The 21,978-nt window shown below is 36.4% G+C and overlaps 1 protein-coding gene across 2 annotated transcripts; it reads left to right on the top strand.

The window, feature by feature from the left end:
• Window positions 14,843–20,550, top strand: LOC107622807 (probable inactive receptor kinase At5g10020). Of its 2 annotated transcripts, XR_002355993.1 has the most exons (4): window positions 14,843–16,294; window positions 17,103–18,704; window positions 19,142–19,525; window positions 19,734–20,111. XR_002355993.1 is itself a non-coding variant. In XM_016324846.2 (3 exons), the coding sequence occupies exons 1-3, from the start codon at window positions 15,364–15,366 to the stop codon at window positions 20,309–20,311; spliced, it is 3,111 nt and encodes a 1,036-aa protein (XP_016180332.1). In that variant the 5' UTR covers window positions 14,848–15,363; the 3' UTR covers window positions 20,312–20,550. The 2 variants fall into 2 exon arrangements, 1 of the variants encoding a protein (XP_016180332.1); XM_016324846.2 differs by lacking the exon at window positions 19,142–19,525 and having other exon boundaries at window positions 14,848–16,294; window positions 19,734–20,550.

The raw sequence follows: 21,978 nt of genomic DNA, 5'->3' as shown, positions 1-21,978 counted from the left end.
TTGAGTAATATTATTTAAATCAATGCCAATTTTTTTTATCTGTATTACTTTTGTATTTACATGAATTTATATTATCTCTCCTTCCTCACTCTCTTCCCCATTGTTGCAAATTTTGCACCATTGGTATGCCATGTGCTTCTATTGTTTTTCTCACGTACATGTTGAAGCTTCCATGTAATTGAGACCCTTATTATCTGGCATTAACACCCATATTTTATTTATTTTTTATCTTTAATTTTGGGTTTATTTTCTTCTTTTTCTCTTCTTCAGGATGGCCACCAAAGAAGGAAAAGGGAAAACTTCAAAAAGGGGAGACAAACAAGTCCATCTGCACAATCCTTGAAGGAAAGCATCAGTTGGAACAACCCGTCCACCTGCACATCTCAGCATGCACCGAGGATGGTGCAATCTTTAAGTGTGGGGAGGTCGATACCGATCTCCATGGGTTAGTATTTTCTTATCAACACCAATATTTTATTTTCCTTGTTAGTTGTTGCATTTGCATGTTTGATTGCATATTTATTTGATTTTATGCATTCAGTTACTACTTGGTTGAAGTAATATTTTCTTTTCCAAGAAATTTTTATAGTATTTCACTAATTAAAAATTTTTTATGTTAAAACTTGTTTGAAGTTGTATTTGGAACATGGTTTTTAAGCCAAAGAACACACAACCTGTGAGATTTTGAGCTTATTTACATGGTTACATCATTTAACCATAAATTTTTATTCTTGTGTGTTTTCTTCTCTATAATTGCAATCTTTGCTTTGTTCCATTCTATATGTCCATTATTTAGTGTATTTACATGCTTGCATATGATTGAGGCCATTACTTGTTATTAGCTCACTTATCCCAAATAAGCCTACCTTTTACATCATCCTTGTTAGCCACTTTGAGCCTTTTTATCCCCATTTATTCTGTTCTATAACCACATCACTAGCCTTAAGTAGAAAAACAATTAAATATCCCAATTGAATCTTTGGTTAGCTTAAGATAGAGATTGTGTATCAATTAAGTGTGGGGAAATTATGGGAACATGGGTTCATAAGGGAATGTGTTAAGTTTTTACTTTGATAAAATATTGGAAATTTGGGTACCTACTCATGTGAGACCAGAAAAATTAAAAATCTATGTGCATTGATAAGTTATGTTTATTTTTCAGCTTTAAAAAAAAGAGAAAAAAAGAGAAAAAAAAATATATATAATATAAGTAAATAAATAAGGGGACAAAATTACCCCAATATTAAGTTTAATAAAAGATCAATGCACATGTGATAAAAATTAAAGAAAATTTGGTACATGAGTATGGGAATTATACAAAAGTGGGAATTATGGGTAGCTAGGCATGAATTTAAAAGTATATAGAGTATATGTATATTAGGTGAGAGCTTAGGTTAATTAAAGATTCATATTATAGCTCACTTGGCCATACATATATCCTTACCTTTACCTCAGCCCCATTACAACCTTGAAAAGACATCATGATGTTTGCATTGGTACATTAAATATTTGTTGATTAGTTAGATGAAGAACAAGGTTTAGAAAGCATGACTAGAGAAGAGTAGAGTGAATAATCCTATACACTTGAGAGATTAGAGTGATATACACTATCAGTGAGGGTTCAATGCTTGATTCTATGTTCCCTGCTTTCATGAGCTGTCTTCTTACAAGTTTACTTGCTTTTTATTGTACGATTTGAATTAGTGGAAATTGGTTTGTATTTGTCTTGGAGAACTTGTTTACTTTTAAACCAAGTAGGTAGAAACATTTTGCAGGTAGTTGCATTCATATAGATAGGATTGCATTTTATACATCCTACAATTCCTCTTCATCTTTATAGCTTCTCTTGAGCTTAGCATGAGGACATGCTATTGTTTAAGTGTGGGGAGGTTGATAAACCACTATTTTATGGTTTATCTTGTACTCAATTGAGTGGTTTTTATCAACTCTTTACCTACTTATTCATACTATTTGCATGTTTTACATTTTTCTTCCTAGTTTTGTGCTATGATTGAAAATATGCTTCTTTGATCTTATATTTGCTTATTATTAATCCTCTCTTATTACCATTAGATGCCTTGATATGTGTGTTAAGTGTTTTCATAGATTACAGGGTAGGAATGGCTCAGAGGATGGAAAGGAAGCATGCAAAAGTGGAAGGAATACAAGAAGTTGGAGAAACTGCTAAGCTGTCCAACCTGACCTCTTCGCACTCAAACGGCTATAACTTTAGCTACAGAGGTCCAAATGATGCGGTTCCAGTTGTGTTGAAAAGATAACGTTCGAGGCTTCGATTTGATATATAATTTTCCATAGCTGCCTCGAATTTAGACGACATGAATGCATGAATGACGCGTCCGCATCGCATCTGCGAACCTCAACCCGCGCGGCCGCATGGACGACGCCTCCGCGTCACTTGCCCGCGACCTGGACGTAACAGAAATCGCAGGGGGCAATTTTTGGGCTACTTTTGACCCAGTTTTCAACCCATAACACACAGATTAGAGGCTATAAAGTGGGGGAATGCATCCATTCATAAGGGAGCTCGCCAATTTAGTTACTTCTCATGATTTAGATTAGTTTTGAGAGAGGTTCTCTCCTCTCTCTTTAGGATTAGAATTTAGATTTAGGATTTTTTGTTCAGTTTCAGGATTATCTCTTTTGATCATGTTCAATATTCCTTTTATTTACTTTTGCAAGTCACTTTATGAATCCTTTCATGTTACAGATTACTCTTTTATTAATGTTATTTATTTCAGTTTAATATTGATTTCTTTTATTTATGCTATTGTTGCTTTTACTCTGAAGACATTTTTTATTCCAGTAGATTTACTTTCCCCCTTTTGGTTTTGGTTAAGAAATCAGTAACTCAAGAGTTGTCAAACTCAAATATGATTGATAATTGTTATCTTGTTAATTGAATTGAACTTCAATAATCCCAATCTTTTCTTAGGAAATAAATAGGATCCGAAGATCAAACCAATTAATCCCTTGACCTTCCTTTATATTAGTAAAGGCTAACGAAGTGGAATTATGATTCAATTATTATCATCGTTGATAAGGATAGCCAGGATAGGACCTCTAATTTCTCATACCTTACCAAAAGTTTGCTTTACAGTTATTTATCTATTTTTAATTGCCATTTAATTTACTCGTCATTAAATTACTTGTTCCTCATTCTTGAAACCCCAATTCTACAATCTTCATAACCAATAATAAGAACACACTTCCCTGCAGTTCCTTGAGAAGACGACCCGAGGTTTAAATACTCGGTTATCAATTTTAAAAGGAGTTTGTTACTTGTGATAACCAAAACGTTTGTACGAAGAGATTTTTGTTAGTTTAGAGACTATATCTACAACGCGACTGTTTTTATAAAATTCTTTACTGGCAAAAATCTTGTTCGTTAATGCTTGAACAGTGCATATGTTTGAATTTGTTGTTTATGAATGTTAAAATTGTTGGCTCTTGAAAGAATGATGGAAAAGGAGAAATGTTATTTGATAATCTGAAAAATCATAAAATTGATTCTTGAAGCAAGAAAAAGCAGTGAAAGGCTTGCAGAAAAAATATATATGCGGAAAAAAAAAGAGAGAAGAAAAAGCAAGCAGAAAAAGCCAATAGCCCTTGAAACCAAAAGACAAGGGTAAAATAAAAAGGATCCAAGACTTTGAGCATCAGTGGATAGGAGGGCCCACAAGAATAAAATCCTGGCCTAAGCGGCTAAACCAAGCTGTCCCTAACCATGTGCTTGTGGCGTGAAGGTGTCAAGTGAAAAATTGAGACTGAGCGGTTAAAGTCGTGGTCCAAAGCAAAGCAAAAAAAAAAGAGTGTGCTTAAGAGCTCTGGACACCTCTAATTGGGGACTCTAGCAAAGCTGAGTCACAATCTGAAAAGGTTCACCCAGTTATGTGTCTGTGGCATTTATGTATCCGGTGGTAATACTGGAAAACAAAATGCTTTGGGTCACAGCTAAGACTCATAAAGTAGCTGTATTCAAGAATCAACATACTTAACTAGGAGAATCAATAACACTATCTGGATTTTGAGTTCCTATAGAAGCCAATCATTCTGAACTTCAAAGGATAAAGTGAGATGGCAAAACTGTTTAGAGGCAAAAAGCTAAAAGCCCCGCTCATCTAATTAATACTGATCTTCATAGATGTTTTTGGAATTCATTGTATATTCTCTTCTTTTTATCCTATTTGATTTTCAGTTGCTTGGGGACAAGCAACAATTTAAGTTTGGTGTTGTGATGAGTGGATAATTTATACGCTTTTTGGCACTATTTTTAGTATGTTTTTAGTATATTTTAGTTAGTTTTTATTATATTTTTATTATTTTTTATTTAAAATTTAATTTTCTGGACTTTACTATGAGTTTGGGTATTTTTCTGTGATTTCAGGTATTTTCTAGCTGAAATTGAGGGACCTGAGCAAAAATCTGATACAGAGGCTGAAAAAGGACTGCAGATGCTGTTGGATTCTGACCTCCCTGCACTCGAAATGGATTTTCTGGAGTTACAAAAGTCCAATTGGCGCGTTCTCAATTGCGTTGGAAAGTAGACATCCTGGGCTTTCCAGAAATATATAATAATTCATACTTTACCCGAGATTTGATGGCCCAAACAGGTATTCCAAGTCAGCTCAAGAATTCTGGCGTTTAACTCCAGAACTGGCACAAAAGCTGGAGTTAAACGCCCAAATTGGCACAAAAGCTGGCGTTTAACTCCAAGAAAAGTCTCTACACATGAAAGCTTCAATGCTCAGCCCAAGCACACACCAAGTGGGCCCCGGAAGTGGATTTTTACACTAAACACCCTAGCTTACTCATTTTCTATAATCCTAGGTCACCAGTTTACTATAAAAACTACTTTTAGTGATTCATCTTGTACCTCATGACACTTTACACGTTTCATTTTGTATTATCTACATCATGAGTCTCTAAACCCCATTGTTGGGGTGAAGAGCTCTGCTGTTCTTCATGAATTAATGCAATTACTACTGTTTTCCATTCTATCACGCTTGCTTTTATTCTAAGATATTCATTCGTACTTCAACCTGATGAATGTGATGATCTGTGACAATCATCATCATTCTCACCTATGAACGCGTGCCTGACAACCACCTCCGTTCTACATGCAATCAAGCTTGAATGTGTATCTCTTGGATTTCTAATCTAAGATTGGAACCTTCGTGGTATAGGCTAGAATTATTGGCGGCCATTCCTGAGATCCAGAATGTCTAAACTTTGTCTGTGGTATTCTGAGTAGGATCTGGGAAGGGATGACTGTGACGAGCTTCAAACTCACGAGTGTTGGGCGTAGTGACAGACGCAAAAGGATCAATGGATCCTATTCCGACATGATCGAGAACCGACAGATGATTGGCTCTGCGGTGACAGCGCATTTGGAACATTTTCACTGAGAGGACGGGAAGTAGCCATTGACAATGGTGATGCCCAACATAAAGCTTGCCATGGAAGGAGTCTTGCGTGCATGAAGAAGAAGATAGTAGGAAAGCAGAGATTCAGAAGACAAAGCATCTCCAAAGCCTCAACCTGTTCTTCATTACTGCATAACAAGTATTTATTTCATGTTCTTTTACTTTTTACAATCAAATCTGAGAATTATTGATATCCTGACTAAGAGTTACAAGATAACCATAGCTTGCTTCAAGCCGACAATCTCCGTGGGATCGACCCTTACTCACGTAAGGTATTACTTGGACGACCCAGTGCACTTGCTGGTTAGTTGTGCGGAGTTGCAAAAGTGTGATTGTAATTTCGTGCACCAAATAAGCATATTATTGGAAAAAAATATATCTCTTTTATTCTTTTTAGCTCCTTTTTATATGGCTAAGTCGTAAAGATTATTGCTTTTACAAACTATTTATTGTGTATTATAAAATTACACCATTACAATGTTTAACCATGATCCTGGTTATTAATATTAATGTCCCAAGATTCTTTTTACAAATATTTGAATGCTCACTTCACCGTCATCTATGGATTCATGGAATTAGACCTAATACGGAAGAGTGCCCCTAACTTGAATCTCCATCTTTGGTGTTCGATAATGGATATCGCTGGGGTCATATGACCACAAACCTAGTAGAGTGCATCAATGGGATATTGAAGGAGGCGCGTAATCTTCCTATCACATCATTTATCAAGGCAATCTTTTACAGACTAAATAAGTTGTTCACTAGGAAGATGGCTAAGGCTGAGGCTCGAAAGAATGCAGGACATGTATTCTCTGAACATGCAATCAACAAACTTCAATTAAATCAGCAGGCAGTGAGAAACATCCAAGTTAACTTATTTGATAGGCAGAACGAGGTCTTTGAGGTGCGCGAGATGCCTAGCGTTATAGAGTATACTGTGAATCTCCGTCAACGACATTGTGATTGTAGTGAGTTTCAGACATATCAAATTCCTTGTCATCATGTCTTTGCGTGTTGTGTGAACCAACGACTTGATTGACAACAATATGTTCATGACGTATATAGGATGAAGGAGATAAAAAAGATGTATAGAGCAAGGTATAAGCCATTAGGGAACCCAGCAACATGGCCTGTGTATCAAAGACCAAGGCACATACTTAATCCGCACTTAAAGCGAGTATCCAAAGGGTGTCCGAAAATAACTCGCTTCTTGAATGAAATGGATATGCATGATATGCGTAGTCCTAGGCGTTGTAGGCTTTGTGGAGGCCAGGGTCGCAGTCGAAGTAGATGTCCCCATCGTGCAGGGTTAAGTTCTAGTGTCTCTGCTCATAATTCTTAGGGTTTTCGGCGTTTATTTACCTGTTGTATTGGATTATGTACTACATTATGAATTAAATTAAATAATACATTATGAACTAGATCAATACTACATTTTATTGTGAATTTATAAAAACTACAATAATAGTCTTACCACAATAACTGTCTTACAACAATAGGTGAACAACAAATATAAAAATTACTTGCTAAATGTCTTTTTCACAAATTTAGTATATTTTTTTACTGTCTTTTTTTATTGTGGAAGGGGTATATCTACTTGCGCTCCTACATGTTGGGTCAATCCTCAAGTTATATCCCTTGCTATGTACATCAGAAGTATGGACACTTCTCGCACTTTTTGCCACATCTATATCTTCCGCCGCAGCTACATGACATAAATAACCACAATAATAAATATACTAATCAAGTATTACAATTCATTAACAATAATAAATACACTAATATTAAATACACTATTACCATCACCTATCATGGTCATTGTCGTCCTCACCATCACTATCAGCCGAAGTTGTTAGTGCTTGCACTTGAGAAAAATCAATAGCATTACTACCACCAATCCCTCTAGCGACACTCTGGATCGAGTCAACATACCTTCTAGACCCCGAGCATGGAGAGAGACTGCGACATCTTAGTCTCGAATCCACAGATGATCGACCCGGAGTAATTTGAGGCAATTATTGACTATGCTGTGGTGCCTGCTCGTTAACTATAGGAGGTTGAGGCTAGGATTGCTACACTTGTACGTGAGGGTCAAAGAATAATTCATTTACCCATTGAGATGTCTTTGTTTCAGCCACCCACTGATATAACTGGCGGTTTAATGATTGCGCAGCTGTGTCTACATGCTTTGACATAGAAGGTCGATAATATGCCTGGTAGGGCGACATGTGTAGTGAGTGTGAGTCGGGGAACAACTGACTGAAGAATGAGGGTTTAAGCTCAGGGTTTGGCTATGTGTATGGGTACTAGTGTGGAAAGGAAGTTGGTAGTTGGTATGGGTGTATGATGGTGTAACGACCTAACTTCCAATACGTCATGATCGTACCAAAAGTAAGGCGTTACTAACCTATTTCTTTTATTAACTATTTAATATTGAGCCTTTAGTTCGATATCGCGCTTCTATTTTATGGAAAATTCCAGGAAAATTTTTCTTTTTGATTATCAAAATTATAATTTCAATTATACCAAATATCTAATAAAGTTTATGTAAAAATTCTAATTAATTTAAACTCCAATTATCATGAAACTCTATTTAATTATCATTAGTAAAATAATTTCTTAAAATAAATCACAAATAACTAATTATTTAATTTTCAAAAACTAGGGTTGTTACATTCTACCCACCTTAGAAAAATTTTCGCCCTCGAAAATTGCTAGAATAACATAAGTTCAAACTGAAATCAAAGAAAGCAGGATATATGGACAAAAGTATAGGCATTGTCAAGGATGAATATTCAAAGAGTTACGTAAGCAATCAGATTCATAGGCAAGCAAAGGTATACAAGAATGACAAAGTATGGTTGGGAAACAAGCAAATCACATTCTAAGAAGGAAATTCAAACCAGAGAATTCCAATGAAAGCAACGAAGAAAAAGATGGCACGAGTTCATGTGGCACAAATAAAGATTATACGTCGAATCGAAGCTAACTTTATAACCTCTAACGCTCCCAAACTCCGTGATTCGCATTACCTATTTTTCTATTTCATCTATGATAACCCATTAGTGTTCCCATATACATAAATCATTAGTATTAAGTTGGCCATACCTAATACCATGAGGAATGCAATGGTAACCTAACAGCATTAATCATCAGACAGTCATGCAGATAAAACACAAACTCTTGTTATCAGAACAAGTCACAAAGCATGATAGACACTCAGAGTATGCAATGAAGCATAGTCAGTCCATTCCCAAGGCTCTAACAGGAACGAACTGCTCTGATATCATTTGTAACGACCCAACTTCCAATACGTCATGATCGTACCAAAAGTAAGGTGTTACTAACCTATTTCTTTTATTAACTATTTAATATTGAGCCTTTAGTTCGATATCGCGCTTCTATTTTATGGAAAATTCCAGGAAAATTTTTCTTTTTGATTATCAAAATTATAATTTCAATTATACCAAATATCTAATAAAGTTTATATAAAAATTCTAATTAATTTAAACTCCAATTATCATGAAACCCTATTTAATTATCATTAGTAAAATAATTTTCTTAAAATAAATCACAAATAACTAATTATTTAATTTTTAAAAACTAGGGTTGTTACAGATGGGCTGTAACTGTGGAACATAACCAGTCAATCGCAGGCGAGCCCCATATGATTCTGTATACCATTGCATATACCGATCAGATGCTTGATAGTGCAGTGTAGGATCACCAACCAGAATGGAACTCAAATGGTTTATCCATCTCATAATGTATACAGATCATAGAATGCTCAGCTCTCCAATCTTTGTTCTTTGGTCCAGTCAGAACCATGTTGTGCAATTCTGCAAGACGAGTAGCTTTTCCAGAAACTTTCTGTGCCAGACCAAATTGCCTCATCACCCTATCTGATAACAACAACAACAACAATAATAATAACAAATAGACAAACATAAAAATAATTACATATAGTGGACGTTCAAGGTATTTAACAATGTGATTTTCAGAACGCGTAATGTCACGAACCATCTTCTATTTGTATTTTTTCTGAAACAAAAAAACTATTATATTATATAAACTAGATCTAACATATATCCAATATTTCTCTAACATTATAAAAACATTATTACTAAAAAATGTACTTGGTGATGTTGATGGAGTTATAGTTAAAAATGATGAGTCTGAAGATCAGGTTCTAGTATAGGAAGTAGGGACTCTTTTGAGTTACAAAAGAGGGAAGAAAGAATTGTTAAGTGTGGTATTTAGGAGAGAGAGAGAACGAGATTTAAAAGTGAGAGGAAGAGAGAGAACGTAAGTATTAAAGAGAGACTAAAGGAGATTACGAGATTCACAGATTGAGAGGGTCATAGACACGTATCGTGCATGCAGACAATACAAGGGGGTGGATTGTCAGTGCATTACGAACGGGGTGGAATGAGGATACGTCAGAACAACGCCCCAGTATCCTGGAAAATCTCGTTTTCCTCCATTTTGAAAGAAAACACACTCTTTTTCCCCAATTATAAAATAAAAAATCCCCTTATCCCTCCTCATTTATATCTTGTCCCTTTTAAATTTCCATCAATCATTTCAATTTCATTCTCCCACTTCACCTTTTTCATTCTCTTTCTTCCTTTTCACAACTGCTATGCAAACTCCAAAATCTCTTTATAATTCTTTAAACAAAATTCTCAAGCATGTTTCTTACTCAAGTCTTTTTTACTATTTTTCTTACTTTTTACATGTTTTCATCTTATCTATGCTTATTTTGTTCTTATTTTGTCCGAGTAGATATTTGTTTTGCTCTTAAACCTCCCTTACATGTTATGAAACCCCATGGAATGAATTTGTATACTTGAATTTAGAAGGAAGTTCTAGGTACTCATTTTTTTCTCTGAAGATGTGAAATATAGATTTGTTGTTCCAGATCTTTTAGAACGTTTATGTTTCATGAATAAAATTGGTGAATTTTATCGAATTGGTTATGGATTTACGATGTTCTTTTCACTAAATTAGGAGTTAAAATTTCTTTTATTGACTTTCAACAAGAAATTCTATCCCAAAGTGCCTTAGCTATGTCCTAACTGCATCCCAATAGTTTGGCTATAATTAGGGCTTTTGAGATAGTGTGTAATACTCTCGAGATCTCGACCTCGAGCAATGTGCGTGTGTTTTGTTTTTTCAATATTACCATCCCTAATGTAGCAACCAATGAAGGTCGCAGCTTTCTGTCCTTCCGAGCTCATTTTGGTCAAAAAAATCTTTGAGATTTATGAAGAATCATTTTCTAAGTTTGGGAAAATATATTTCAAATTTCTAGTTGCCTCTTGTCACTCTCCTTTTTTCTTAACATTAGAGAGAGAGAAAAAGATTTGACTTATATTAGAGGCTTAACTTGAAATTTCCTAAGAATCTTCTTGGCCAACTTTCTCAAGATGAAAAAGATATTATTAACATCTAAAAATTTGAAGCGACAAAAATTTAGATCTAAAAGTGGCGCTTAGCGATGAACATGCAGTTAATGATGTCATTGGTTATTAAATTTTTTTATTTACTTTAACTTTCGTTTCTTGTAGAATATAATATTTAAAATATTTTGTAGTTGAGATGGCTGATAGGTTTGCAATTTTGGTTCAACTAAGGCGCAAGATTTTGTCAGAGCCCGCAGCGCAAAATGAATCCAAAATTCAGAATGTCGAGTCTTCGACCACTCCTATTGCGGAATTAATTGCTCAAAACTTTTGTGAAAAGGAAAAATCACCAAAGCTACAAGAGTTGCATTCCCGGATCTCCTGAACCCAAGAAAAGAAAGAGGAACAAAAAAGAAAAGGAAGTTAGCATGTCGAAAAATATGCTGACGAAGGATTTAAATTTTATTCTCTTTATTGACCACTATCTTATTACCCTTGATACAGAAAAAAAATTGAGGCCATTCCTACTAATGAAAGCATTGTTCGTATTCAGAAGATGCTTCTAAGGGTAGCCACTTATTGCCGTGATATTCAGAGGAAGACTACTGAAATCTTGACATTGTGTGAATTGATTGAAGAAAAGAATATAAGTATCATCTCTATGTCGGCTCAACGTAAAGATGTTAAAAAAAAATAAATGATTGACAAACTCCAATTTTGTGGTTTATCTTGTGTTGAATTTAGGAGATTTTATCAACTTATCTCACATTTATTCAATGAAATAGTATGCTTTTGTAATTCTTCCTAAATTTTGCTTAAGAGTGAAAACATGCTTTTTAGCCCTTAAAATTGCTAAATTTAATTTACCTTAATTCCACTCGATGCCTTGATATATTTGTTGAGTGATTTCAGGTTCATAAGGCAAGGATTGGACGGAAGAAGTGAAGAGAAAAGCATGCAAAGTGGAGAATTCATGAAGAAATGAGGGTTTGCTGAATTCAAGGCCACGCGCACGTGTCACCCACGCGTACGCGTGAGAGAGGATTTTGTCAGGCGACGCGCACGCATCACCATGCGTATGGGTGACAAGTGTCACGTGACCTCGTTAAAGTGAAAAACGCTGGGGGCGATTTCTGAGCCATTCATGCCCAAGTCCAACTCATTTTTGAAGCTATTTGATGCAGAATTCAAGAGGGAGAAGGGGGGAGCAATTAGATTAGGTTAGAACCATGTTTTAGAGTAGTTTTCTAGAGAGAGAAGCTCACTCTTCTCTCTAGAAATTAGTATTCTTAGTTTAGTTTTCTCTTAGATTTAGGATTTAATTCTTGTTTAGATTTAATTTTTCTTGCAATTTATTGTTCTTGCATCTTTGTTCTTTTACTTTCACTTGTTATCTTCTTTATTTTGTTGCCTTCATGCTTATGAACTTTGTTAGTTTTGGTTTCCATTAATACAATTTATGTTTTATGTTTCTTTAATGTTTAATTGAGTTTCTATTGTTATTTTCTTGTTTTGGGTAGTTGTAGAATTTATATTTCTTACAATTTTACCCTACTTTTCTTTTATGCCTTCCAAGTATTTGACAAAATGCTTGGTTGGGCTTTAGAGTAGATTTTGTGCATTCTTAACTTAGAAAGAGAAATTAGGTACTCTTGAGTCATTAATATCCAACTTATGTTGGTGATCTAGAGTTGTTAATTAATATTATTTTTATTGACGCTAATCTTTTGCTAATTCAATTAGTAGTTGATTAGGACTTATGGATTGAGATTAACTAGTCTTATTTGATTTTCTCCCGATGTTGGAGATAACGAAATAGGATTATCTCTTGCTTATTATTGTGTTATGATTAATAACTAGGATAGAAAGTCTTGATTCTCAATCCTTGCCATGAATGCCTCTTTTTAGTAATTATTATTTTTAGTTATTTGCTTTATTTTCTTACCATTTAATTTCTTGCACTTTTATCAACCCAGCCTGTGAAACTCATAACCAATAATTGAGCATTCGATTGTAATTTCTAGGGAGAACGACCCGAAACTAATACTCTCGGTTATTTTTGTTGGGTTGAACTTGTGACAACCAAAATTAAACTTTGATTGAAGGTTATTTGTCGGTTTGGAACTATACTTGCAATGATGTGATTTCTTTTATGGAGAAGAAATTCTAAGCCAATGATAATCTTCGCATCAATGATAAAAAAGATGAAATATAGAAGCTTGAGAAAGAGAAAAAAAGAAAATTTTTCCAAAGTTAAAAATTTGAAAAAAGGAAGGAGTGATGTAAAAAAGGCAAGTGGCCAAATTAACGGTATTCTTGAAGTCTACTAAAAAGCAGCTGAAGACCCTAGAATTAGAAAAGAGCTATATAGAGAAAGCTGCTTTGGATAGAGTTTCTATAATCGAGAAGAACATGCTTGACTAATTTAAATTGGTAGTCCCTGAAGCAGATATTTCTGAGCTAGGGGCTTTTGTTATGTAAAAGATGAAAAATGTGTAGATTTTTCTAAAGTTTTAGTTTAGTTTTTAAATGTATAAACTTTGATACTTTGGCCTTATATTGACATGGTCTTTATGTAGACATTCTTAACATTATTACTATAATTTGGAATCGTTATATTCGTGGCCAGGGATGACAATAGTGTGTTGCACACTAGTCTGATGTAGTCCAATATTAGTTTGATTATTCTGTAGATTGTCATGTCCTACACTATGTAAATTTAGAATTTGCGGGAGAACTTGCAGATTTTTCTGCTCAGGATCCTTGCATCGCCCTTATTTACATTAGCTATAGTCTGTAATATGATTCAAGATAAGATCCTCACAGACGGTGCTAATGTTTGAAAAGAAGTAGATCAAACTTACAGAATAACACAGAACCTCGTGATTTCATTTTTAGGCGGGTGTTTATACCTGCAAAGACACTCTAATACCTAAATGAATCCTTAGTTTTAAATAAGGAAGAAAAAGAAAAACATACTCCTTTATTTTCTTTAGCTCATTTTTATATAACTAAGTCGTAAAATAATGTTTACAGAATATTGGAATAACGTTTACTGCTTTTACGAATTATTTATCGTGCATTATAATATTACAACATTACAATATTTAACTATGATTCTAGTTATTAGTATTAATATTAGACTCTTTTTACGAATTTTGAATCCTCACTTAACCGTGATTTCGGTTCATAGATTTAGACTTAGTACCGATCAATTATAAATTAAAATTTAATTTAATCAAAAATAAATATAAGAGATTTGAAGTAATACCACCAACGAACTTTAAAAAAAAAAAATTCCTCAATTAAGAAAATCTAGATTTAAACATGAGAAGAGAGTAGAGAAATTTCAACTCCTTGGATATTTTAAATGAAACAACTAGAAAAATTAGTCTTATCCAAATATGATGATGAGAAAATGAATGATTTTTTATCCATGTAATTTTGAAACAAGAGAAGTTCCAGTGTCTTTTTTTATTAATGGAAGCTGTTTTGGGGGTGACAATCTGGCGATAATTGGCTGTTATAATGGGCTGCAGAAGTCACGGCGTAACGGATTGATGCTAACTGCGATACGACAAAGAGAAAGACTGAAAGAGGGAGAAAAGAAAATGTAAAAAATAAAAACAGTGACAACCGCGTAAAAGATAAAAATATTATACTATCTATGGTGTCTATCATACACTAGGTGCGACTTGCGAGAGGAGATAGCAGATCCATCGTCTATGTGGATTGATTCCATTTTAGTTTTACACCCATCCCCCATGCAATAAAATGTAAAATAAATGATAAATAAAGTAAGCTTACACAATACCTAATCTGCCATATACAAAAGCAATAATCGAATGTCCTATTTTGTGTGGATTAATTAATTAACTTATGAATAATAATAATAATAATAAGAGTCCAAGTAATTAAATAATTGCGTGGGAAGGCAGATAGCCAGATACAGAAAGGGAGGTGAACCTGGGTAGAAGGAAGAGAAATAATTAAAGTGGGGAAGACGGTGACGGCGTTAGAGGCATGTGCGTGTAGTGCTGGACCCTACTCACAGACAGACAGAGTAAGAGTAAGAGAAAGAGAAAGAGAAAGAGAAAGAGAAAGAGTGAGTGAACACAAGAACAGCACACAACACAACTCTCCGATTCCTCCCTCATTCTCTCTCTCTCTCTCCACACCCGCAACTCACACAAGACTAAGAGAGAAATCGAATTGAATGGAACGTGAGAAGGAGAAGAAGAATGAAGAGAGAGGAAGCACACAACACAGGCATGAACAACAAGAGCAGCTAGTTGCCCTTTACAGAGTGTAGTTACTCCCACCAACCAACACTCTCCACCGGTTCTCCATTTCCCTTCCCCCCACCTAAATTATATATATAAAACCCTACTTTTTCTTTCTCTTTCTCTCTCTCTTACCCACACACACAGCACAGCAAAGAACCACACTCCCCAATCCAATGCTAAACTTCTCTACCTAGGGTTCCCCTTTCTCTCTCCCTTTATCTCTCTCCGATGAATCCCTTCCTCTCAATTCTCTCTCTCTTCCTGCTATTCCACACCGCCTCCTCCGCCTCCTTCCTCGAGCTCCGATCCCTCCTTGAATTCAAGAAAGGCATAACCGCAGATCCCCTCCGCCGCGTCCTCGACTCATGGAACCCCTCTGCCGTCTCCGCCTCCGTCGACTCCTCCAACTGCCCTACCTGGGAGGGGGTCGTCTGCGACGAGGTCTCCGGAAACGTAACCGCCATCGTCCTCGACCGCCTGTCCCTCGGCGGCGAGCTCAAGTTCCACACTCTCACTGACCTCAAGATGCTCCGCAACCTCAGCCTCTCTGGTAACCAATTCACCGGTCGCCTCCCTCCCTCCCTCTTCACTCTCACCTCACTCCACCACCTCGATCTCTCACACAACGCCTTCTACGGCCCCATCCCCGCGCGGATCAACGACCTATGGGGCCTCGTCCACCTCAACCTCTCCCTTAACCGCTTCAAGGGTGGCTTCCCCAGCGCCCTCCAAAACCTTCAGCAACTCAGGGTCCTCGATTTACACTCTAATGAGCTTTGGGCTGACGTAGCTGACGTCCTTGCTGCCCTTCGCAGCGTAGAACACGTTGATTTGAGCGCGAACCAGTTCTACGGCGGCCTCTCCCTTTCCGCCGAGAATGCCTCCTCTATTGCCAACACCCTGCATTTCTTGAACCTCAGCGGTAACGTTCTCAACGGTCCTTTCTTCAGTGGGGAATCGATTAAGCTATTTCGGAACTTGGAAGTGTTGGATTTGGGCGATAACTCCATCACAGGGGAGCTTCCCTCTTTTGGACCGTTGCCGAGCCTCCGGGTCCTGAGGCTCCGCCGGAACCAGCTGTTCGGGTCTGTCCCGGAAGAGTTGCTTGAGAGCTCTGTTTCGTTGGAAGAATTGGATCTTAGCGGCAATGGCTTCACTGGTAAATGGTTTCTGTTTCTGTTTCAGTTTCCCTCTTACATAGTAGGTATTTTGCTGTTCCTATTATTCTGTTTCAATCGCATTGTAGAAGGTTCTGTTGAATTAAGAGTAAACTGAATGCGGTTCAATTGAGGTCTTGAACAATATGTCGAGGGTTGTTAACTAGTAGAACATTCTTGTTGTTCACTGTTCAAAGCTTTAGTTATGGTAACTCAATTTTTGGAGTGGACTCGTTGTATGTTAGTTCAATTTTTAATACCCATGATTGAAATGTAGGTATAACATTTATTTGATATTTCTTGTTTAAAAAAAAAATGCATTTATATGCATTTGTGAATGTTTGCGTGCACGTGTATTTTAGTAATATTAGGCATAGCAAATGTGCATTTCCGAAAACCAGGGACTGTTGTTTTGTAGTGTATTGATGGCCTTATATCTTTTCCTTCAAGATGTTACTAATGCCAGCTTAACCTTGTAGTGTGTGTTTGTTTACAGTTGGTATGGTCAAACTCACATATGACTGAAGGGGCTTCTCTCTTTCGTTTATATAAATGATCCTTGGGGATAGGATTATTTCTAATTTATGATGGGGAAATCTTATTGGATTATTTTGTTTCTTGCAGTATAAACCGTTTGCTTTAATCATTTTGTGGTGGTTTTTTTCTATTCACTATGAGCATGTGTGGTTTACTCCCAAAATTAAATTTGCACAGTTACTAGAGTTGTTTGGTGTAACTCTAGTTGGTCAAACTTAAAGCGAGCAAACTCAATCACACTTCAATTAAGCTACAAATGTTTCTTGTGGGCAGGCTCAATTGCTGTAATCAACTCTACAACTCTGAATATTTTGAATCTTTCATCGAACAGTTTATCAGGCTCTTTGCCAACGTCTTTGAGAAGATGTACTATCATGGACTTGAGCAGGAACAATTTTTCTGGTGACATTTCTGTTGTCAAGACCTGGGAAGCCTCATTGGAGGTTGTTGTTCTGAGTTCAAACAAGCTGTCTGGATCGTTGCCTCCTATTTTAGGGGGCCCTTCTTCAAAATTGTCTACAGTTGACATAAGTTTAAATGAGCTTAAAGGACCCATTCCGGGTAGTTTAGTTAATTTTCCATCATTGACGAAGCTTAATCTTTCTGGGAATCAACTTACAGGGTCACTTCCACTTCAAGGTTCAGGGGCAAGTGAACTATTACTCATGCCACCTCAGCAGCAGATGCAATATCTTGATGTGTCTAATAATTCCTTAGAAGGCGACTTGCCTTCTGATATAGGTAAGATGGGAGGGCTCAAACTGCTGAATCTAGCTAGAAATGGCTTTTCTGGCCAGCTGCCAAATGAATTGAGCAAACTTGCTTATTTAGAAGACCTAGATTTATCTAATAACAAATTTACTGGAAAGATTCCCGATAAGCTTTCATCCAACTTAAATGCATTTAATGTGTCCAACAATGACCTGTCTGGTCGTGTTCCTGAAAATTTATCGAAGTTTCCAACTTCATCCTTCCGGCCTGGAAATGAAAAGTTAGTGTTACCGAAGAATTCTCCCGAGACTTCTTCAGTGCCTAATAATATTCCAGACAATGGGAGACATCATAGTTCAAAGGGTAATATCAGGATAGCAATTATTCTTGCCTCTGTGGGTGCTGCTGTGATGATTGTGTTTGTTTTAGTGGCTTATCATCGAGCACAACTGAAAGAATTTCACGGAAGAAATGAGTTCACTGGTCAAAATACTGGAAGGGATGTCAATGTCAAATTAGGAAGACTTACAAGGCCTTCGCTTTTCAAGTTCAATACAAGTGTTCAACCTCCTTCAACTTCAATGAGCTTTTCACACGATCACTTGCTGACTTCTAATTCAAGGACCCACTCTGGACAATCAGAATGTATCACTGAAATTTCTGAGCAGGGCTTACCTCAGGGAACGGTAGCAACTAGCTCATCATCTATACCTAATTTGATGGATAGTCCTCCCACATCATCTGGAAGGAAGTCATCCCCTGGTTCCCCGCTGTCATCGTCTCCCCGATTCATAGAAGAAAAGCCGGCGATGTTGGACGTTTACTCGCCAGATCGGCTGGCTGGAGAGTTGTCCTTCCTGGATTCTTCCTTAGCATTCACTGCAGAGGAATTATCTCGAGCACCAGCTGAAGTTCTTGGCAGAAGTAGTCATGGCACTTTATATAAAGCTACTCTGGACAATGGTCATATGTTGACTGTTAAATGGTTAAGGGTGGGGTTGGTCAAACATAAAAAGGAATTTGCAAGAGAAGTTAAAAGGATCGGTTCTATGAGGCATCCAAACATTGTTCCATTAAGAGCATACTATTGGGGGCCTAGGGAACAAGAGAGGCTTCTTTTAGCTGACTATATACATGGGGACAGCTTGGCCTTACATCTTTATGGTAATAGTTAACTATTCCTTTGCCACATTCTCTCTCTCTCTCTCTCTCTCTATATATATATATATATATATACACGGAAGTGTTTCACGTGTGCCATGGTACGGTATTGGAGTTTCAGAACTCCATGTACGATCAAGTTGCTTGTAAAATTTTGTTTTTTAGCAATTTATTGAATTACCAATTCACCCCACATCTAAAATGGAAAAGACTACGTTGGGCAGTTTGTAGCTTTGAGAGAAAATGTTTCATTTAGTGTCATAATCTTTATTGTACCGTACCTTTTAATCACAAACAAGGAACTGTAGCTGCCTGGGAATTCTTTGATAAAGAATTGACTGTGCTTTGAACAATATTTTTAGCCTTAAATAGCTTTTCAGTTTTGTAAAGACGTTTCATTCATAAAGGTATTTCATCTGTTTATAATCCCATCTTTCTAGGTTTGTCTCTCTGTTCACTTTCATCATGTGCTTATGCTCAGAAAGAATGCTGAAGGGGGAGGGTTTGAGATTGCTTTTCTAGAATACCTTTTCAACCTTCGCTACCAGAGATAAATTTCTATATCAACCCCGATAACTTCCCTGATGCGTATAGTTGTATTGCATGGTTGAGTCCTTCACATACATTGGCTGTTAAATGGAGGGTAGTGTGAGGTCAATCTTCTCCTGTTTACAATAGATTTGACTCTTAGAATTTAAGGTAAACTAGCTGGTGTCTGTCACTCGGTTTTTGATGGCTTCCTTCCAAAAGCTGGCCGACAAGGAGTCATCTCCATTAAGGGTGTTTGTAACTTTTGCAGACTTGCAGTTGTACAAGTTGCATAGGTATGACCAGTACTATAGTAGAGTTTGAGGGGCTGTGACTGTCCAAAATTTGGATATATGTTTTGTAGTAATCATACGTACATCCTGTCAGAGAAGTTCATTTAAAATATTTTTCAAGCTCATAAAATTCTCTACTTACGACTCCTTGACTTGTTCATCTATGATTTTTGTGTTAGTTGAGCATAATATCAATGTGTCTATTCTGCAGAGACCACCCCCCGGAGGCACTCCCCATTGTCATTCAGCCAGCGAATAAGAGTTGCTGTTGATGTTGCTCGATGTCTATTATACCTTCATGATCGAGGGCTTCCCCATGGAAATCTAAAGCCAACAAATATTTTGCTACCAGCCCCAGATTACAGTGCGCGTCTTACTGACTACGGTCTGCATCGGCTAATGACACCTGCTGGAATTGCGGAGCAGATACTTAATCTAGGAGCACTTGGGTACCGTGCTCCAGAACTAACCACCACATCCAAACCAGTACCGTCATTCAAGGCTGATGTATATGCACTTGGTGTGGTCCTGATGGAACTGTTAACAAGAAAAAGTGCAGGTGACATAATATCGGGTCAGTCAGGCGCTGTCGATCTTACCGATTGGGTTAGGCTGTGCGAGCAAGAAGGGCGGGTAATAGACTGTATTGACAGAGACATAGCAGGTGGGGAAGAATCCTCCAAAGAGATGGAAGAACTGCTTGCAATATCTCTGAGGTGTATTCTCCCTGTAAATGAGAGGCCTAACATCAGACAAGTTTTTGAAGATCTCTGTTCTATATCAGTTTGAAATTTTTTGTATATGTGTCTGCCAATTAGTTTTTTTATTTTATTTTTTTGGTTCCTCGACCAATCGTTATTTTCTGATTCTTTGTACCATCTTAGCTTCTTAATTGGTTTCGGGCCTCATTTTGGGCTAATCATATTCTTTTCTTCCATTCTCTTTTTTGTTTTGGAAAAAAGAAAATCGATATTTCTTGTAAAGTGACAATCGTTGATTAATCAACAGTGTTTGTGTTTGATTTGAAACCCACGTGTTTTAACATTGAATTTCAATGTTTACCATTTATCTAGTAGTTTTTTCCGGTTTTCATATAGTATATCTCCCTGAAATCTTCATAGCGCATATTATCAAATCCTAAACCAACCAGGGATGTCAATGAGGCGAGGGATGTCTCCCTCTCTCCGTTCCCGCCCTCAGAATTAATTCCTGTCCCCCGCCTCCGCCTTTAGAATTAATTCCCGTCCCGTTATCCGTTATAGAGGAATAATTGTTCCCATTCTCATTTTTCGTATTTTTCGAGAGGTTCCATTCCCCATCTCCTTATTTTTAACATTCATATGTAAATTATAATAAAGAATATAAAAAAACAAAAAAACAAGCTACAAAATATTATTACAAACACACAAACATATCTTATCTAAAAGGGTAAAGTATATTTTTTGTCCCTGAAGTTTTACAAAAGTTTCAAAAATACCCCTAAGTTTTATTTTGTTTCAATTTTGTCCCAAAAGTTTTCGATTTGCATCAAATATACCCCTAACGGCTAATTTTTAAAAAAATTTAAGATCAATTCAACAACAATTTCATAAGAACAACCCTCAATACAAGCAAATCAAGCATAATTTTCATGCATTATTGTTAGATTGGTCTTAAATTTTTTTGAAAATTTAGCTGTCGAGGGTATATTTGATGCAAATCGAAAACTTTTGGGACAAAATTGAAACAAAATAAAACTTAGGGATATTTTTGAAACTTTTATTAAACTTTAGGGACAAAAAGTATACTTTACCCTATCTAAAATTATAAGTCCAGAAATATAACATAGCAAATCATAATCCATAAAATAAAATCTTGAACAATAGGGTTAAGGTTTTTCAATGAGTGAAATTACTAAAAGAACCCCTATATTAGAAATAAATTAAGGGTTATTAAGTAAGTTCAAAAATTAGGAAAATTATCGGAGATGGGGCGGGAATCCCCATTCGGGTCCCGCGCATGTCTCGAAGAAATTTCGCTTCCCATCTCCAACCCCACAGAAAAAATTTGTCATCACTGGGCCCATTCGGGGCGGTCCTCACAGGGATCCCCACCTCCTGAGAATTTTTGACACCCTTAAAACCAACCCAGCTTATCGGATTGGAATCAACCTGTGTTTGGAAAACAAGAAAAAGGCTTCCCCACCAATACACACTTTAGTTTTTCTGAGGAGGAAAAGAATCCTGATAGCTGATAGGTTCATTCTTTATGGAAACAGCTTATAGCATTTTTCTTTGAATTTCAAGTTATTTAAGCGTAAGAAAAGCTAAAGCTCATTATTTTAGCATTATTTAGAAAAAAAACAATTCACATAATACAGGATGTTATATTTTCATTAAGTTGACCCTAGTTATGTTATATCTATACAAGGAAAGGAATTAGTGGACTACACGATTGATTTTTAGCCATAAATAATT

This window comes from Arachis ipaensis, chromosome B10 (genome assembly GCF_000816755.2).
Source record: "Arachis ipaensis cultivar K30076 chromosome B10, Araip1.1, whole genome shotgun sequence".
Lineage (NCBI taxonomy): Eukaryota > Viridiplantae > Streptophyta > Magnoliopsida > Fabales > Fabaceae > Arachis > Arachis ipaensis.
The sequence above is the reverse complement of the archived record's forward strand: the minus strand, read 5'-3'. Positions and strand labels throughout refer to the sequence as shown.